The 11,433-nt window shown below is 42.8% G+C and overlaps 2 protein-coding genes across 5 annotated transcripts in view; one reads left to right on the top strand and one right to left on the bottom strand.

Moving 5' to 3' along the window:
* TUT4 (terminal uridylyl transferase 4) overlaps positions 1-8,406 on the top strand; it is a 46,794-nt gene extending 38,388 nt beyond the window's left edge. For 2 of the 4 annotated variants that reach the window (XM_062004258.1, XM_062004260.1), the window contains exons 28-30: positions 1,612-2,137; positions 4,677-4,850; positions 5,794-6,119. In XM_062004258.1, coding sequence (XP_061860242.1) covers positions 1,612-2,137; positions 4,677-4,850; positions 5,794-5,885 — 792 coding nt within the window. In that variant the 3' untranslated portion in view covers positions 5,886-6,119. Of the gene's footprint in view, positions 1-1,611; positions 2,138-4,676; positions 4,851-5,793; positions 6,120-7,690; positions 7,985-8,195 lie in introns of those variants that run through there. The other 2 variants (XR_009819394.1, XM_062004261.1) reach the window with 2 other exon arrangements.
* PRPF38A (pre-mRNA processing factor 38A) lies at positions 7,350-11,339 on the bottom strand. Its single transcript, XM_062004265.1, has 10 exons — positions 11,107-11,339; positions 10,875-11,034; positions 10,334-10,455; positions 9,746-9,831; positions 9,462-9,572; positions 9,026-9,138; positions 8,488-8,514; positions 8,313-8,410; positions 7,922-7,970; positions 7,350-7,692 (listed from the first exon to the last, which is right to left on the bottom strand). Exons 1-10 carry the CDS (start codon positions 11,234-11,236, stop codon positions 7,650-7,652), a joined length of 939 nt encoding a protein of 312 aa, XP_061860249.1. The 5' UTR covers positions 11,237-11,339; the 3' UTR covers positions 7,350-7,649.
* Between the last annotated feature and the right edge of the window lie 94 nt (positions 11,340-11,433).

Genomic DNA, 11,433 nt, shown 5'->3' on the forward strand with positions numbered 1-11,433 from the left:
AGTCTTGTGCTTAGTTATTCTGGCAATGTTCTGGAGTTACTAAGAGAAGTGTAGCTCAGCATTAACATGCTGGAGGTTTATGTTTGTGACTGTCGTGATTCTTTGTGGTTCAAGAGAACTGTCTTCAGGGGCTGTTGTGAACAGGCAGGGAACACAGATGAGTCATACTTCAATGCAGATATAATATTCAGGACAAAAGTCTGACAGAGCACACTGGAAGCACAGACAGAACAATGGGGAAATTTTTGGAGCAAGAAGGAGAGAAAAGAGAAAGCAGGAGTGTGGAAGCAGACCAAGAGGGTGGAGCTTAATATTTCTCCTCTCCTGCTGCTGTTGTGTCCAGTGCATGCTTGTGGTTGTTCAGTGTTTGCAGGAAAGCTGTAGTCAGTGTCTGTGCTCTATTATTATAACTTTTAAACTGTTAAACCAGTTGTCTTTCAAATTCCATTTTACTTTCTCTTCCTGGATCGATAGAGAGGCATAGGAGGCGCTCATACAGGAACAGTTGGAATAGCAACAGGGAGCAATCCCAGCTTTGGCTTTTGCCCAGGCAAAGACACACAGCATGCTGCTATAAAGAACACTCTGAAAGGCTGGCATGGGGAAGTCCTGCAGCCCTCTCTGCCTATTGAAGTGACTGCCAATTTAAAGAGACAGGCAAGCAGTCATGGATAGTAACAAGCTGTAGAGACCTTTAGCTTCAGGTGGTTTACAGCAGCTGAGTTACTTAGGGCTTAGCTGTCTACTAAAGTCTGTGAAGGGAGACAAGCAACTTGGGAGACTGAGATTACAGATTCAAGTAGAATCATCTCTGGTTTATGTAGCTATCTGTCATTTGAATTTCTCTCTGGAGTTATGTATCTTACACCATCATCATCTTGTCTCAGTGCTTAAAGCCAGATTAGGTTAACTCATCAGGTAAACTAGAGAACTCTTTTTTTTTTTTTTCCTAGCCACTCCAGTTCTCAAAGTGCTTCTCTGCTTAGTTGCAATACCAAACAGATGAAATGGGCTTATGCTTGTTTCCTTTGCTGCTGAAAGAGAAAGCTTTGTAAGAGCTCTGCAAAGGCTCTGATAGTTGCTCTTTCTGTGGCTTTAGCCATGGCCTAACATCAGGATGAAACTGGAGTTTTAGAGTTTCAATTTCTTGTTTAACAAGTTAAATAAAAATTAAATATTAGAACCTTACTTTGGAATTACTTAAAAAAAATTGTCTGTGGTAATAAGAACCACTCTATTTAGAAGTAAGGTAATTACTTAATGGGATTCTGGGCTTTAAATAAAGAGGGTGGGGAAAACACTGATTAAAAATCAGAAACAGATGTATGAGGAGTAGAATGAAGAGCTTAAGGCTAGTGTTTGCTCAGAGTGATGTTGCTGATGGTAGGGTGTGCTACATTAGGCTGACCAAATCATCTGAGAGTGAAAATCAGTGTTGGTTGAACTGCACTTTGTTAAAGAGCAGAAGCTTGGGCGCAGTATTGGGGTGATGCTGGGGAGTGCTTTGCCTTTTTTATGAATAGTTTAATGCAGTGGGTGCTTATTAAAGAAAAACTCCATTAAATAGCCAGTGAACTAATCACAAATACATACTTTTTTTTTCCCCTCCAGTCTGATTCGCATCAGTCATCTTACTCTCCACAACCTCAACAATTTACACAGAATTCCTCTCAGCCAGCCTCCATTAACCAGACTCAGCCACAACCAATATCCCAGTCTAAGCACGTTCCGCAACCACAGCAGGGTGCACAGCCGCCCCATCAGGTCCAGCTGCCTTTGTTTAACTTTCCCCAATCTCCCCCAGGTCAGTATTCCACCTTGCATAACCTGGGACTACTTCAGATGCACCATCACCACCAAATTCAGCTTCCCAACACTTCTTGGCCTATTCACGGGCCTGTTATTCACTCTGCACCGGGTAACCCTCCTCATTCTACAAATGTTCCATTTTCTATGAGATCTGGCAGCAACAGCACCACAAATAACCAGAGCAGTGTAAGCTTGAATGATCCCAGTATCATCTTTGCGCAGCCTGCTGCCAGGCCCATGGGAATCCCCAGCACCTCTCATGAGGGACACTGGCACAATCCTGTGACTCCAAACTCACTGGTGAACAATGGCACTGTGGGGAACTCAGGTAACTCTTCTCTGTTGTATCAAACCTCTCGCACTTTGTGTACAAGTGTTAAGTGTTACAGAAACAGCTAACTCTTTTTCAACTTGTTTAATATAAAAAATACAATGCTTAAGAAACTGAGTTATTGCTTTCGCTCTCTTGACATTTTCCCAGGAAAAAAAATGAGGCAAATTGGATTCCTGTAACTTTCAGGTGTTGGTCCTGTCTGCCATTAACAGCAGCTCCTGAGAAATCAGGCATTCAACTGGGAAATGTTCTGATAATTGAGTCTAAAGCACACATCTGTGAATATGCTTACAAATATGGTTTCCATTTATGTTGTTGTGTAGGTTATTACATGAATGCTGAGACTGCAACTACGAACTGGGAAAGTGGCAGAATTACAGTTGTGCCAGTTGCATATTGCCTCCTTGCATTCAGTGCGGTACAACATCATCTTATGCATTCCGTTTTCCTGTGGTTTATCCTGCCACATGTAACTGCCATGATCTCAATGGCATTTGCTGAAAGTACTTCATACAGATTTTCCCTGTGACAAGTGGGCAAAAACCTTTTGCCTGATACCAGAGCCAAGTACATTTGTGTGTTTGAAGCTGAGAAAAACGGTGTCTGGTAATTGAAGCCCATATAGTTTTCTATGCAACATAAACCATGGCGACCTCTAAATTTTAGATCTTGATAATGGTCTTCTAGTTTAATCTGAGCATGTAACTCCTCCTCCATTTAAAACATATCCATCAAACAATATAGTGATGTGTTTGTTCGTCGCAAGATGGAAAGTTTGAACCTCCTGCATAGTCTTTCTCTGCACTGATAAGGAGAGTAACAGCAACCTTAGATTTTCAGCTGAGTCAGCACAGCTGGTTGAGGTATAACTCACCAGTGAATTTCAGACATTTGTTGAGATGCTGGAAAGGTGCATTTTTCTGTGGAGCTTTGCGGGAAATATGTTTTGGAGGATACAGAAACTGCTACCAGAGTGTTTTCTATGCCTTCAGTGCATTTTGTCCCTGCCTCTCCATTTCTGATCTTCATTCTGTCTAGGCTCATCTATCTCCTCCTCTATGTCCACCCCAGCTCTGACTTTTTCTCAAGCAGCTCTTCCCAATCTTAGATCTTCTTACCCAGGTAGCTGCCTTCTTTCAGACAAGCTCCTCATATGCTAGTTTCTGCTCCATTCTCCCTTAATGAGCCCTGTTTCTCATTATGTAGTCAGTCAAGCCCAGTCTTTTGCCTTTTGCTCTATCTCAGTTTGTTTGTTTCCTCTCCCATCGGGCCTGCACCGAAGGTTTCACACTTTTCTTGTCCTGTCAGTCACAGTACTTTTTTTTTTCCCTTCCCTCAGCTTCCATCTGTTTCCAGTCTCATAACACTCCTAGTTCCCAGTCCTGGTATTTTTCCTCTTTCGATTTTAATAGGTTTTGTGTCCTTTTTGGCTTAGATGCCGTGAAGGGTCACTGGGTAGGCACACAGTAGAGGTAAACTCTCTGCTCTCTGTTTGAAGCCTGCTTTTTTTACTTACTCAAGACAATTTTGGAACAATAAGTTTGTGCAAACTTTTGTCTTGGCTCACATAACCCTGGCTGTGAAGGAATGACTTTTTGGTAGACAATTGATCTGAAGTAGGATCATTAGAAGTTTCAGACAGACAACTTTTTTTTTTCATATGCACTCCAGAGCCATGCTTGATGTTTAATTGTACAAAAGTTGCTCTTTTAACACATAGTTTACTTAATGAAAGTCACTCTGCAAGTTGGTTTGGAGGGTTTTTTTGTCTGTGATGACCCTGAAGGGTAACTGATACACTGAGAACAATAGTTACTTGAATTTATTTATTTATTTTTAAATGAACACTGAGGAGGTTTTTAAATTGGCAGGCATTGCTGTGCCTTACAAAATTTGGAGCAGGATTAGTAATACACAGTGTTTCCCAACAACTGGTGTGTGTCCTCCTTGGATGTTTGATTTCTCATCCTTAATGCTGCAGTGGTACTGAGCTTGTAAATGAAATAACCTACAGTTTGTGTGCTTACTTCAATATGGTTTTAATTTTATCTCTCAAAATCAACGTGAAGCTGGTCCAATGATCTAGACACCAAGTTTCTTAAGCATACAAGTGTTAGTGGAATTCCAGTGTACATCTGAGAATTCTTTCTTGCAGTAAGATAATAGCTTTGATGTCACATCTCTGTCAGTGACAGTGAATATCTGTGTGGGATCAGACATCAGTAATACCATTCAATTATATTTTTCTTCATGAGAATAAGACTAGTGAAATTGTAGGTCTTGATTTTAATGCTGATTCATCCTCTGTCTTCCTCCCTGATAAATTCAATAATAGTGGATAATGAAGTAATTTAGGTGGTAATTTTTACTGATGTATATTTAAAAAACAAAACAACCAACAAAAAAAGAGTAGCACATCCGACTAATCACATTGTCCCCTGCAAACTGTTATTTAAGATGTAAATTGTATTTGTGACTTACTGTTTAATTATTTCAACTTGCAATGTGCTTTTCCCTTTTAATTGAAAAATAGATCAGGGTTTCCAAGGACAGTTTGGTAAAATGAACCCTCCTTCTGTCCCTTGGGACCATGGGACCCCTACCCATTTTCCTCTCCTCCGAGGAGCGTGGCCTTACAATATGCCTCAGAACTACATGCAGCAGGGAAATGCCAGCTACCCACCGAACAAACCTTTCTACCCTCAAGGTACTAGAACTAGTATGTGAATCAACAGCTCATGCAACATGTCTCTTTACTGTTTCAAAGGCTTTAAAAGCCAAGGAATCATGTTTCACTTGCTAGGCTCCCTGGAACCATAATGAATCCAAGAGTGAAATCAACACTTCAGCTTCCTGTATGGATAAATGGATGAAAATCTTTGTGGGAGGGGAGGGGTTAAGTCAAATTCTGAAATCTGAGCCTAACTGCTGCACTTCTGGCCTCTTTCTCCTTCACTGTAGAGCCACTGGAGATTAAGATGATTTCCCCATGAGCGTGTTAAGAATATGAAGAAATTTTTGTCCTAATTAATTTTATTTGGCTTTTTGTACCTTGCCCTGTGGAATAACTTCCATAGACAACCCTAGAATAACCCAGGGTGGAAGGGGTCTCTGGAGGTTATCTAGTCCAACCCCTCTGCTGTCAAAGACTGACCAGGTTCAGTTATTTGGTGCTTTGAAGGACTGACTGTAATCTCAGTTCTTGCTGATGATAGTGAATGGTAAAGGTGCTGAGTATCTGGCAGGATCAGGAAGGGCTGAGAAACTATGCTCAAATTCTACTTGGAGGCTTTGCAATTGCTGTGTTGCTGGGTCACCTGCCATAAAATGAGAGCTAAGGACACCAAATCTGTTTTCACGATGGAATCTATTGGCTGTAGCTGTGTTTGCAAGTCAAAGCTGTATTTTAAAATCCTGACATTCTTTTAGTTAAATAACTAAAGAAATGCAACAAAATGATGTATTGGTGATTCTGAGTGAATGCTGGAGATAGGATTAAAGTAATACTGCATTGTCTCATCAGATGGGTTAGTCGTACAGATAGTCAGTCTAGTAAATGGCTTTACTGGAAAGATAAATACATTGAATATAGGCAAGCACTGTTCACTGTGTTGAATTTGCTGAAGTAACTGTAATCCATTTTCTTTTAGCTGGTCCACTGATGCAGAGTAACCAGCGGTTCTCGCTTCTGTCTCAAGGACACCCACACTTGAATCTGAATTACATTCAACAGAAAAAGTGAAATTTGATGGGATTGTGAGTAGGTGGGGGGGAGGGGAGGGGAGGAAGAAAATTCAGGGTCTGATTTAAAATCTTAATGCAACATGTTTAGATACAAGATTATTTAAGACTGTTTTTAAACTGTATCATTTGTACATAGATATGAACTATAGTTTTTACTAGTATCACAAAACCGAGTGATACAAATTTCATCTATTTTATTACCCTATTTTTAAGGGGAATTGTGTTTTGTTTTATCTTGATAAACTGTAAAGAGAGAGAATTTTTAAAATTAAGTTCTTTATTTTCTATTAGCTGTATTCATACTTTGGTTGCTTCAGACTTTATATATATTGTTCTAAAAAAAAATAAAATTAGAAGGGGATTTCATGTGCTGAAAAATTTGTCACTTCTATTCTTTACAGAACTATGTAGTGCCAAAAAAATTTTTAAAAGAAAAATAAAATGGCAAAAAAAAGGACATAAGGCTTTATCCTCTTACCTGTTTGCATATATGCTTGCATTTAACTGTGACTAATGGCTTGCATTTAAAGATCTTGTAGAAGAACTGACAGATGAGCAGCTTTAACGAGCCCTATGGTCAGTATACCAACCACCTCCTTTTCCCATGCTGGTGGCATTGCATGTCCTGCTCACAGCCAGTGTGTCTTGTAAGAGACTTGATGGGAGGGAAGAATACACCTACTTTTCTGTTCATGAACATACAAAAAAACCCAGAGTGTAATATGAAGTAATTTTAAAGGGGACTTTCCGTAACTTCACAGGGAATACTCCTCTTTGTGTCAGCTACAGTCAGGGGCAACACATGAAAATATTTAGGAGAGAATCCTGTCAATCCCTGCTCCTGAAGCAAGATGATGAATAAAGGGATGGTGCACAAGGGTTTTAACATAACTGCTTTCCTCTGATATTAATTAAATATACCACAATGAGAACTGTAACTTGAGTAAAAGCTTAATTATTAATTTGAAATATGTTAAATTCATTCAGAGACAGTAGAGCTGAGTCTAATGGGGACATGTTCTGTCCTCAGTCCTGGGTAGGCCACAAGCAGTGGTCAAAGTAGCAGTTTACTGTCCTTAAATATACCAAATAACTTCTTGCTTGAAAAGAATTAAGTGGTCTGCCTTGTTCTAGGGGAAAGCTTTTCACTGTTGGAGAGCAGCATGAGAACCACCTTACAGGGCTTAGCACAGGACCCAGAACCAGCTGTGTTGTGTGAGAGTTGGTTTAAGTGAGCTTTTGAGTAAACACACTGGAGGCGTAGGACAGCCCACCTTCCTTGTACTAGAGCTTTGAGATCATGGAAGGTGGTAGCACTGCACTGCTTGCAACTCAAAGATATTCTCACTCTGGCACCTGCATGCAGTGGCCCTTTGTCAGTAGAAGGCCCTGATTTGAAAGTGATGCCAGCAGCAACTAGGGGACATCTAAACAGCATATTTGAGAGAAACAGCCAGGAACCTAAAGACAAAACTTTTTTTTTTTAATTGTTCTTCATTAATTTTTACAGGTGTTTGAAAAAAAAAATTAAAAACAATTCTCACACTCTGTGACAAAGATGAGTAACTACATAAACTGTAGCCTTAGCTTCCTTTTAATTAAAAAACAAAAACAACAAACCAAACACGACTTGTACAAGAGGAGAAGGACTAAAGAAGTGGACTGCTCAAGCAGCCAGTACATATCCAACTGTCCCCTAAGCAAATAGGACAGTGTGAGACTGCAGGTCAAGGTCCTTAAACTGTGTGCAGGCTTTGATTTGTTATTCATTCCCTCGACGACTTTTCTTGTGACTTTTCTTAGATCTGAAACAGGAGAAAACAAAAAGCACCCTGTGACACAGCACTAGCAACGGTTTGGAAACATCAACATGACCCGCAGAAACAAGGAATGGTGTCTGTGGTCAAAGGGAGGTACCCAATGAAGTATTTGATCTCCAGCACTGTAAGAACAGCTTCAGTCCCCAGGGTGAAATGAGAAGTACGAGCTCATACAGCAATAGAAACACCCTTAGGAAACAGGCCAAGCCTTTACCTTTCAGGTGATTTGGAATGACTTCTGTGTCTGTGACTCCGATGATGCCCTGTGAGATAAAAGGTAACAGTTACTGCTGTAGACTCTTGAATTCTTTGTTATTTTGCTAATGAAATGTGTTTCTAGTGACAAAGCATCCTAGATAATGCCAGAACAGCCCTAACCTTAATTAGCCACCCTTATGAACCTCCTGGCCAGTATTTCAAAGCACCTTCAAGGCAATGTTGCATGTATTAAAAAGAGTTCTCTCGGTGTGCTTTCATATAACTAACAGGTTTATGAGCCAGATGAAGCACCTGTGCTTCCCTATTGAAAAGAGGACACAGATTTTTCTTGCAGTGGATGTTCTGCTGATAAAGTCTTGCCCAGTTCCTCTCTAAGTGCCAAATACCTGGGGATTTCGATCGGGATCTGTGGCGCCTGTCCCGGGACCGGCTCCGGTGCCGTCTGGGGCTCTTGCTGCGGTGCCGCTCCCGCCGTGGAGATGGGCTGACAGAGAGAAGTTTTTAAGACAACCATACTAAAAATGCACACATTCTAAGGTTAATAATAGAATAAAAATCTACCTTCTTCTCTTTGGAGAGCGGCTTCGCCTGTAATTGTGGAAGAAAGGAAAACGTTACTAAAAGTCCTTACCAGAAGCAGCTGTTTGATTTCCCCTACTCTCCAGCAACAGCACCAGCACTTCCCTTGCCCTCCCCTGTGTCCCCAGTGGGTGTTTTTGGCTTGCTGGGCAAGAGGCAGTACATGCTCCTGGACTGGCCCATACAGCGAGCAAAGGAGCTTAGTGAGGAGTTTTTCCTGGCATATTGTCACCAAGAACAAATCAATGGGGATGTCTCTGCAGCCTCTGGCTTACATGGAAACAAAGCACTTGGTTCTCCTTAATATCTGCACTGCATGGTCACATTTCAAGTTCCCAAAGGAGCAGAAGAAGAGGCAGATGGGCTGACTGTGGCTGCACACTGCAACTCGCCTTTGGGTGGCCAAAGGAAGCAGGAGGCATAAGACATTCTAGGTGAATTGTCATTGTTGCCTCTATGCTTTGCCCCAGCCAGCTGCACTACCATAGGTAAAAATAGTGCTTGAGAAGAGGCTGGTCACCTGCGGGGAGACCTGCTGCGGCTCCGCCGGTACCGCACCGCCGGGGACCGGCGGGGTTTGTCCAGGTCTCTGTAGCCCCTCCTGCGGTGGTCAGGGGACGGCACTCGTTCCAGCTGGAAACAAGGCAAAATGGATTCTTAAGAAGTACAGCAGAATGAATTATGATGGTCACCATAACTTGATCACCCTTAGATCCCTCCATTACATACATGTGTAAAACAATTTATCTGACATTGAAACACAGAACAGACAGATGTGTGAATGTCAAGAGACACAGAGCACTTGAGAACTGCTTCAGGGTCTACCACGTTCTCACAAGCAACTTACATGAAAATACTATAAGAAGAAGATAAGAGTTGCAGGCAGCTTCCTGGTGCCTCCTTTCACACAGTCTGGCACCAGGTTTAACCATCCTTTTCCAAAATAGTTCACCAACCTTTTCATCTTCCTCTTCTTCCTCCTCACTAGATTCTACATCATCCATGTCTTCCTCTAGAGCACTAACCCGAGGCTCGAGTTGCTCAGCTTCTTCCAGAACATACCGTTTCTAAGAGAAATTGCAACGTGATCGTACATAACCTGAATAAGAAACAAACACCCAAGAAGGCATCTTGTGGGCCAGAAGGGCCTGCACTGTAACTTCCTACAACAAGCCAGTGGCTGACATAGCTACTGAATCCTATACAGTTAAGAATTCCATAGCCATCTGCTTTTCCAAACCTGTAATCGAGGCAGAATGATGTCGCAGACACGTTCCTCGTGGAGGAGTTCATCAATAAATTCATCCACGTGCATCAGTTCAAATTCTAGGGGGAGGGAGAAAAGACCCAGCATTCAAGAGACAAAATTAACACAAGTGCCTAAAGATAAAAGACTGCAGACCGTTTATGTCAAGCAGATTGTACAAACAGTTCTGAGATAATTATCAAAAGATGAGGAAAATCATAAGGCCCATCTTGGAAAAAGGAAACTGCTGCACAGCTAGGATCAGCAGATTCATGGTGCTTAACCCAGCATTCAAATGATGACTCTGATGTTTACAGAACCGTTGCTTCAGTGCCCAGCAGAAAGTGTAAGTACTTGGAGAATGCAAATAAGCAACACAGTGTACAAGTCGCCAAAATTGACACCAGGATGCCCAAAGGACAGAGAAGTAAAAGTAGGTTTAAGAAAAAGATGGGTTATGCCATGCTTCTTAAGCTTGTGTGACTGAGTATTTACATGACATGAGTATCTAACATGACAGTTCTTTTCACAAAAGATCATCTGTGAGGCACTAATAAAGCACAGCTCAGCGAGCCTGCTTACCCCCATTCCTGTTCTGGCTTTTTATTTTCCGATAGTCGTTGTACAGTGGCTCAAGATACTTGTAGCAGTCAATGGCTGTGCCTGTCAGTCTCATGTACAGTGCACCGAGCATTCGGACGTACCTGCAAGGTAAGCCAGTTGATGTAGCCCACCTTTTTCCATAGTCAGACAAGTAGATAAAAGAGGTTTTTGCCCCCATAAGTTTCTGAGGAAAATCAGTATACTAAAATAGACATGTCACTGTTCAGATTTCCTCCTTCAAGAAAATACTGAAGAAAATGCATATGAATGCATTTCCCTTAAGGGACTTTGTTCCAAACACTTCAGACAGAGGTAAAATGATGCTACAGTGAGAACATGCCATAAAGGCAAGACATTCCAAGGGCCCAAGGGACAGGACAGCAGCCTTGAAAGCAAGAGCAAGGACTTGCTTTTTTAGCAACGAAAGTTTATCGAGACCTGCTAAAAGTTAATTCCTCCACTGAAGTTTCCCTGTATGTTTTGGGCAACAAAGAACAGGAAAATCGGGCTATCGACTTACTTGAAGTCCTCGTTTTTTATGAACTCGACGATGATGTCCTTCTCGGGCTGGATCTGCAGCATCTTCAGCGTCAAGCACAGGAAAGGCGTAGGCTTAATGTTGCCGCCATAGACGCCCCCCACGTACTTCAGCTCCATGGCCTTGTCCACTACCAGCTCGGCTAAGAGAGGGACAGGCCATCAGCAAAGGCGCCTCGCCGGGCCGCCGCTGCCCCAGCCCCAGCCCGCCATACCCGTCAGGCCGAAGCACTCCTCCTTCCAGTACTTGGACTCATAGATGCGTGTGCGGATGATTTTCTCGACCAGGTACTGCGGGTTGGTGCCGTGGATGCTGTGCGCATCCTTCACCGTCCGGTTGGCCATGGCGGGCGCTCAGCAGCTCCGCGGCCCAGCCGCCGCGCTCCCCTTCCCTCAGGGGGCTACAGCCGCTTCCGCTTCCGGAGCGCTGCAGCCGCCCGCCATCTTATCTCCGGGCCGTGACACCGCTTCCGGGCGCGAAGATGGCGCGGTGCCCGCGCGGCCGCCCCCGCCCCGCCCGCCCGCCCGCCCGCCCGCCCTCA

The sequence above is a fragment of the Colius striatus genome, chromosome 10, assembly GCF_028858725.1.
Source record: "Colius striatus isolate bColStr4 chromosome 10, bColStr4.1.hap1, whole genome shotgun sequence".
Classification (NCBI taxonomy): domain Eukaryota; kingdom Metazoa; phylum Chordata; class Aves; order Coliiformes; family Coliidae; genus Colius; species Colius striatus.

Bases quoted from the DNA above. Each gene is read 5' to 3' on its own strand.
- PRPF38A (XM_062004265.1), bottom strand. From the start codon at position 11,236: ATGGCCAACCGGACGGTGAAGGATGCGCACAGCATCCACGGCACCAAC. The intron at 11,035-11,106 runs GTATGGCGGGCT...TCCCTCTCTTAG, and splicing joins GGAGTGCTTCGGCCTGACGG to CCGAGCTGGTAGTGGACAAG. The intron at 8,411-8,487 runs GTAGATTTTTAT...TCTCTCTGTCAG, and splicing joins CGCTCTCCAAAGAGAAGAAG to CCCATCTCCACGGCGGGAGC.